General features: G+C 34.7%; 1 protein-coding gene across 1 annotated transcript; it reads right to left on the bottom strand.

Annotated features, from left to right (window-relative positions):
- Positions 1-1,898: 1,898 nt before the first annotated feature.
- Positions 1,899-8,263, bottom strand: LOC128239086 (complement C1q-like protein 4). The gene is made up of 3 exons (XM_052955546.1): positions 8,012-8,263; positions 4,740-4,886; positions 1,899-2,239 (listed from the first exon to the last, which is right to left on the bottom strand). The coding sequence occupies exons 1-3, from the start codon at positions 8,244-8,246 to the stop codon at positions 1,938-1,940; spliced, it is 684 nt and encodes a 227-aa protein (XP_052811506.1). The 5' UTR covers positions 8,247-8,263; the 3' UTR covers positions 1,899-1,937.
- Positions 8,264-8,846: the final 583 nt, after the last annotated feature.

The raw sequence follows: 8,846 nt of genomic DNA, 5'->3' as shown, positions 1-8,846 counted from the left end.
TCATAATAGACACTTTAGAATGCATAGTTGTGCGGACGTATCATAACAGACACTTTAAAATACATTGTTGTGTGGACGTATCATAACAGACACTTTAAAATACATTGATGTGCGGACGTATCCTAACAGACACTTAAAAATACATTGTTGTGCGGACGTATCATAACAGACACTTTAAAATACATTGTTGTGCGGACGTTTCATAACAGACACTTACAAATACATTGTTGTGCGGACGTATCATAACAGACACTTTAAAATACATTGTTGCGCGGACGTATCATAACAGACACTTTAAAATACATGGTTGTGCGGGCATATTATAGCAGACACTTTAGAATGCATTGTTGTGCGGACGTATCATAACAAACTTTTTAAAATGCATTGTTGTGCGGAGGTTTTATAACATACATTTTAAGATGTTTTGTTGTGTGGTCGTATCATAACAGACACTTTAGAATACATTGTTGTGTGGACGTATCATAACAGACACTTTAGAATGCATAGTTGTGCGGACGTATCATAACAAATTTTTTAGTATGCATTGTTGTGCGGAGGTTTCAAAACAGACACTTTAAGATGTTTTGTTGTGTGGTCGTATCATAACAGACACTTTAGAATGCATTGTTGTGCGAACGTATCATAACAGACACTTTAAAATGCATTGTTGGGTGGACGTATCATAACAGACACTTTACGATAGTTTTTATTTGTGCGGACGTATCATAACCGACACTTTAAAATGTTTTTTTTGTGTGGAGGTATTTTAACAGATACTTAAAATGTATTGTTGTGATGACGTATCATGACAGACACTTTAAAATGCATTGTTGTGTGGACGTATGATAAAAGACACTTTAAAATGCATTGCTGTGCGAACGTTTTATAACAGACACTTTAAAATGCATTGTTGTGCGGACGTTTAAAACAGACAGTATAAGATGTTTTGTTGTGTGGACGTATCTTAACAGATACTTAAAAATGCATTGTTGTGTGGACGTATCATAACAAAATACTTTAAAATGCATTGCTGTGCTGACGTTTCATAACAAACACTTTAAGATGTTTTGTTGTGTGGACGTATCACAAAAAGACACTTTAAAATGCATTGCTGTGCTGCGTTTCATAACAGACACTTTAAGATGTTTTGTTGTGTGAACGTATCATAACATACACTTTAAAATGCATTGTTGTGTTTACGTATCATAACAGACACTTTAAAATGCATTGTTGTGTGGACGTATCATAACAGGCACTTTAAGATGTTTTGTTATGGGGACGTACCATAACAGACACTTTAAAATGCATCGTTGTGTGGACGTATCATAACAGACACTTTAAAATGCATTGTTGTGTGGACGTATCATTACAGACACTTTAAAATGCCTTGTTGTGTGGACGTATCATAACAGACACTTTAAAATGCATTGTTGTGTGGACGTATCATAACAGACACTTTAAAATGCATTGTTGTGTGGACGTATCATAACAGACACTTTAAAATGCCTTGTTGTGTGGACGTATCATAACAGACACTTTAGAATGCATTGTTGTGTGGACGTTTCATTACAGACACTTTTAAGATGTTTTGTTGTGTGTACGTATCATAACAGACACTTTAAAATATTTTGTTGTGTGGACATATTATAACATAAATTAAAAATGTTGTGTTGTGTGGACGTATAATAACAGACACTTTAAAATGCATTGTTGTGTTGACATTTTTATAACAGACACTTTAAAATGCATTGTTGTGTGTACGTATCATAACAGACACTTTAAAATGCATTGTTGAACGGACGTATCATAACAGACGATTTTAAATGCTTTGTGTGTTGGGCGTATCATAACAGACGATGTAAAATACTTTGTTATGTGGTCGTATAATAACTAATGTAAAAATACGTAAACTTGTATTTGCAAATTGACAGACAAGTTCATCCAACGGTTCCAGTTGAAAGCTTCTGTTTCAGAAGAAAGCCTGAATACAGACAGTGGTCATTGGAGTGATAGCTTTTGGCACTCTCAGTTTGCCTGATCGAGACTATGTCTCCTCTGTAGAGGTCAAGGACAATTGTCTGGGTCGATGTGTCATAATCGTGAATAGCGTTGCCATGGAAATACATAACGGTGATTTGCTCGCTGTTCTTGAAGAAGCTTGCATGGCTGGATTGATCAAAAGCTGTGACAAGCGTCACAGAAAAGACGTACACCCCGTCATACGGTGCAGTAAACAAACCTGAAACAAAAATCATGCTAAAATGGGCACAATTTAGGTTATGCATCTGTGTCAATGCCTGTAAAAAGGGGTACAAAGGTGCAAAAATGACATTTGCTCTTTTTGGTAGTTATTTATAGAGTACATCATTAGAAACAATTCTGTTTTTCTTTTTCAATGCACTGTTACGTTTGACCCATTTGATTTTAATAATAAAAAACATATGGATTAAGATTTGTTTTCTAATTTTAATCATCTATCAAGTGTAACGTATATGATACCCCCTTAAAAGCTGCACTCTCATAGTTATACCATTGTTACCAAAAAGTATGTTTTTCTTGCAAAGAGCAAACTTTTGCGCAAATATCCGCAAACCAATGATAAAAGATTGCTGACAAAAGATCAGACCGCAGATTTGCGTATTTTCGTTCGAAAATTAATGTGTTATGGTGTAAACCGCTACTAACGGTTTAAGAAAAATGCATAAAACATTAAACTTTGAACTCAAATATAATAAGTTTTTGTTAGCAGTCTTATGTAACTGGTTTCCATGGATTTTCGCAAAAAATGGCTCGTTCTAAGGCAAAAAGAAAAATGTCAAAACGTTATATCTTTGAGAGTGGAGCTTTAATTTATATGCATGTTCGTAAGTTCGAATATTGTGATCTATACAACCTATTATCAAAACCAAACATTATCTACATATATATTAACTATACTTGCAATTACTGATAAGGGGTCACCCTCATCTGGACTTATTTATCTCTTATTCCTATAAAAACGTATTGCTAACTTTGAGGTTCATACGATAAGGCGTCTTAGACATAGCAAAATAAAACTATCCTTCTGATCTACTGATCCCAAATTGAACATGCATCATTTGATGACCATGAATAGGATTAATATAAAGATTAAGGAACCCTAAACAAGTAATTCACTTGTTTTCATCAACAGGACTTTTCAAATAAACTTCATCTTACCTTGGCCGATGACCTTCTGACCGTAAGCTCTTTATGGGTTATTTACCGGCCATAACCAATGTCCATACACAGTAATTGGATTCATGACCACTTCTTTCACAAGGTAAAAATCGGAAAGCGTTTTCATTCAATTTAAGGGCAACATGACTTTGACTGTTGATCTAATGATCCCAAAAGTCATCTACGGACATTGACATATGGCAAATAAAATTTGGTACTAAAGGTCTGTCAGAAGTTATTGATTTACAGAGTTTGATGTCGCCGCGATCGACACCGACAACGGGGACAACGATTCAGATAAAGCGATCCATTTGTGTCTGCCATATATAAATGTACAGTCGAACCCCGTTGGCTCGAAATCGCTTGGCCCGAATTCCTCCTTGGCTCGAATTTGATGTTTGAAAAAAGTAACGATAAGCTTTTAAAAGTATGGTTCTGATTTCAACGTGTACTTTGGAATTTGATCAATATATAAAATAGCCAATGACTGAGGTAGAAGGGTCTTTAGAATTGTCAACAGCTGCATAATAAAGAATTGGAGGCACAATGCTATTTTATTTCCTGTTATTTTCACTTAAATACACAGAAAGTAGGATTGTGTTCATAATAACTACCAGACACAATACAACGATTTCATTGCTTGATTTTTGGTAAAATGGTAAACTAGACAAAAGCCCAAGGAAGCTAAATGTTAGATATGTTTCCACAGGTAGATGGTTTGATAAAATTTGTAAATTGTAAATGAATTTGGTTAACACTTCGATATTGCAGTGTTTTGTCTCCATATTCATGCGAAAAGCTACAGAAACAAGCTCAGTGGCAAAAAGTTTAAACATAAACCCGGTTTAATGGCACTGGCTAAACGCCAAAGGCATAGACCATAAAATCACAAACAAGGAACATCGAAGAATAGCAGAAAACTCCACAAGCTGCACAGTGCATACATACTATATATAAAAAAAACTAGGTGTGTTTATCAAGGATTGTTAGGTACCGCCATGTTTTTTTTTCCATTATATTTCATTGTTAAGGTGTAAACACTGTTTAATCTTATAGTCATATGCCCAGATGTTGACAAACCAAACTTAAATTATTGTCATTTAATTAAAAGTTCCCCATTTAATAAAGGTAGCTTTATCATAGGTAAAGTTGTCCCTTAAGCAAAACTAAACGTTTTTTGGTATCCGCCACCCGAGTTTGTTATCACGTGGTCAAATACATTTGTCACTTAAGCAAAACTCACCGTTGTTTGGTATCGGCCACCCGAGTTTGTTATCACGTGGTCAAATGCATTTGTCACTTAAGCAAAACTTACCGTTGTTTGGTATCCGCCACCAGAGTTTGATTTTACGTGGTCAAATACATTTATCACTTCAGCAGAATTCACCGTTTTATTGGTATCCGCCACATGAGTTTGTTATCATGCATTGTTATGTCGAATACATTTGTCACTTAAGCAAACCTCACCGTGTTTTTGGTATCCGCTTCCAGAGTATGTTACCACGTGGTCAAATGCATTTGTCTATTTAAAAATAACTCACCGGTTTGATGGTATCCGCCACCAAGATTTGTTATCACGTTGTCAAATACGATGGTTTGACCTTGACCAAGATAGGGCTGTGCTGTTCGGATCGTGGCGAAGAAGGCAACCAAATCATCTTGTCCTTGTCGACGTGGGCGGAGTTTACCTTGTTTAGTTTTGAAAAGTATTTTGAAAACTAACTGTAATTGCTTTAATATAACTTTGATATGTATGATATTCTATGGCTACTCATGGTGCGCAAAATTCAGTACTTTATATTTACGTGGTATTATGTAATATGTCTGTTCAAAATTTCACAGGTGATCCGCAAGCTGCAAAATCTTTGAAAAGGCAGATACATCGCATCTTTCCAACTACCTTCCTTTTTCACGAAACCATGTTTCACAAGTATATTTACAGGTCTTTGCTTTTAAATGACATTCCATAGCTGTACTTATAGTGATTATAGCAGGAAATCACACCCAATTCCCACCTTTGAAAGAATATATCTTTGTCCATTTCTAATTCAGAATTCTCCTCTAGAATTTACATGTCCTTTACCTGATAAAATATAATTGACCAAATTGGACAAAAGCTAGTTAAAATAAATACATTTAATCTGTAATATGCTGGGCACTAGTAAGAATTTATTTATAATGGTTTTTAGCCTGTAATTAATATGACACAACAACACAAAGTAAATTTATTATTGTATAAGTACTAATGCGTTTGTTCAAACTTCTCATCACCTACACAATTTGTTTTTGGAAGTGCCTCTGCTCTCTTCCGCAATATTTAAACGACAGCGCAACATTGTTATAAATTCCAATCAAATTCCAATCTAACATTACCAAAAGTGATAACCAGTGGTTGACCAGCTCACATATCTCATAAGCGTGGGGCAAAGGTCAAGAAGTTTGTGCTGTCTTCTGTGATAGTTTCATAGTATTGGACAGAGTGTGGAAACGAGAACACTTTTCGGTTTTAAAAGTACTGGTTTACCTTCCTGATCGTAAGAAATATGTTTTTATTTCGAATTCGTCTACCAGCTGGATATCAATGAATGCGGGAGTATAATCTGCTTTTATAGACTTATCTACATAGACGGCATTGTAACTGATATCCAATCCAACATCTGCCTCTTTTCTGGCACAAGTTTATATATTTTCGCTGAAGAACCTGTCGAAGCATTTTTGTACACCGATTTGTCATCAAATATAAGATGGTCAAAGTCTTGGTTGGTCTCTTCCCATCCTGACAAAACAGAATCTGTGCTTTTCGCACGAATATGCAACAGGCGAGCTCACCGCGACAGTGCCTGTACTGAAGTCAGAACGCACAAAAAGATCGGTCCAACTCTGTTGGACGACACCCCATAAATCCCCGTCGGTATATAAAGCCTGTCTGCAAATAGGTATCATACGATCCTTGATATTTCAGTAATAAACCCATGATCATATCATTTATCAAGTCGATTCGTGAATTTATCGACGTGAACGCATTAAATAAAAACATACCTTCGCCGTTTTAACGACTTCTCTGATTCTGTTCCTGCTCAAAACAATCAAGCTTACCTACTCCGTTTCAATAATTTAAACTCGCACCTTGTCCTACGGATCTTCTTTTTAACCCCTGATCGTTCAAGAACTACCACCACACGTCCAGACTTCAACGGAGAACTTTAAAAAAGACCGACACCATGCTCAGCTCTGCTTTTTAAACTCAGCAGCAGCAGGATTGAAACTTTCACTTTTGCCTCGGATGAAACACTGTCATGTTCACCTCCACCGATGCAATCTCATAGAAAAAAATCCCATTCTTTTCTCATGGGCTTCCAAAACTCCTAGTCACTACCTTATCCAGTGACCAAAGTATCAAACTGGCTATGTCCTCTACTTTTCTAACCTTGTATACCCCTATCCTTTGAAGAAAATAGGCTTCTCTATACGCGAATACAGAACTTCAGTGCTTCAACTGAACTGTACGACGCGGTTCGAGTTGAATACTCGGTAGGGGCAAATCCCTGGTCGATCTTTGTTACACCGTATTTTGAACTTCTACTATGCTTTATTGGCTTTATACACTATTAAATATTAATAAATTCAAGCTATTATTACAACCCTGAAATATAATATTGTGTTAAGGAAAGGAATTATCCTTAGCATTTACAATGCTTGTTTTCCAATGAATTAAAATATTTTTAATATATGTGTTGTTTTGTATATTGTGCGTTTGGTTCAGTATTTCATAAAGCTGAATAGATATGTTCAAAGTAAATATGCATTACAAAACATGAACTTTGAAGATAAATATAACATGTACCACTTCAATATAAAATACAGAAAATTGCAATGTTTGGCCCGCTATAGACATTCATACGATTATATTTACACATTTGATTTTCTGTACAATAAAATTTGCGTTCATTTTGCATGAACCAGTCGAACTTTCGTGACTTCTGTAGGTGGAGTTTTGCCGAAAGATCTTGGTCGTCCATATATAAAACAATAATTAGAAATTCTTGAAATAGTTTGAATGAATGCGAAAAATATCCGGCCAAAATTTATTAAAAAAACTACAGAAACAAGCTATACCCAAAATTTAAACATTAAACCCCGTTTAATGGCACAGGATGAACGCCAAAGACATATAAAACAAAAGAAAAAAATCACAAAGAAGAATCATGGAACAACAGCACAAAACTCCACAAACAACACTCTGCATATATACAACTGTTTATCAAAGATTGATAGGTACCGCATGGGAACGGTCAGTAAAATGTAAACTTTCTGGGGGTTTAAACCAGTTTGCGTGCACAACCTCACACTTATCCCAACAATCCTGAATAAAGCAGAAACGTAAAAAGTAAATCTTATCAAGAGCAAAATAATCATTGCCACAAAAATTAGAAGTAATGAAAAAAGGTCGATATTAAAATTGATATTTATTTTTCATGTGTTCAAGCACGAATCAAGCCTCATTTAATATTTTATCCAAAACAGATCTCTTATTTTGAATTATTCACTATTTCTTAACATGTCTGTGTAAATAACTGTAACTAAGTTTTTTAAAACAACATTTGATCAGGTTTAAATAACGGCAGTAACAGCTACAACATTGACAATATCTACTCACGCCATCCTGCACTGGTATCGTGCCTACATTTACTAACCTCTTATTAAAAAAATCATGATAATAATATTCTAATGAAGAAAATAAAAAGTAATTATGATGATGTTGCCAAATCATATATTCATCAAATTCGTACAAGTTAATGGTTTCAATATTTACCTTCTGTTGTAAACGTGGCGGCCATCAAGTCCTGTAGTTGCTCTTTTCCCCATTTATTTTCTGCTTTCAACTCTTCGACTTCCGATTGCAAATCGCGGACATTCGAATTTAACTTACTTATTTCAGCTTTGCATTCTTTTTCTAAATTTGTGATTCTGTTCAATATCTCATTTTCAGCTTCGGCTGCTGAAAAAAGCAACACCACTATCAAGCAAAACGTTACCGAAGCAAACATCTTCAAAATGCGTATTAATTCCCGTTGTAGAACTATATATTGAAATCCCTAGTTTTAATTCTTATCATTATGATGCCGTTTATAGTGACCTAACTTGTCATGTCTTAAATAAGAAAGTTATATAAAGTTTAAAAACGATGTCTTTTATCTAGCAACGACGACAGTTTAAATCTATTATAATCTGATGGGAGATAGAAATTGCTATTACTTAACCAAGATGTGCTTAATATATCTTTTTTCGTAACAAAATGTGATTTTTAAATCAAGGTCAATACACATATATACATAATATAATAGAAATAACTAAATGTGCTTTTATCTTTAAGGTCAATATTTTAAAATGAAAGTGTACGTAATGTTAAAAACACTAGCTCTGTGCTCTTAATATGGAGGTCAACACAAATGCTTATCACAGTACTTATAATTTAGACATCAAGACATCAGGATGTCTGAAGAACTTGAATATTTATATGAAAAACTACAGAAACAAGCTTAGTAGCCAAAAGTTGAAACTTTGCAATATGCTTGAAGTTTAAACAATTGTCGCACCTTTTGTGCTTTCTTACAAGTGCTATTTTGTATTCAACATCCTTTTGTTTT

This window comes from Mya arenaria, chromosome 6, assembly GCF_026914265.1.
Source record: "Mya arenaria isolate MELC-2E11 chromosome 6, ASM2691426v1".
Classification (NCBI taxonomy): Eukaryota; Metazoa; Mollusca; class Bivalvia; order Myida; family Myidae; genus Mya; species Mya arenaria.
This window is presented reverse-complemented; position numbering and strand designations above follow the sequence as displayed.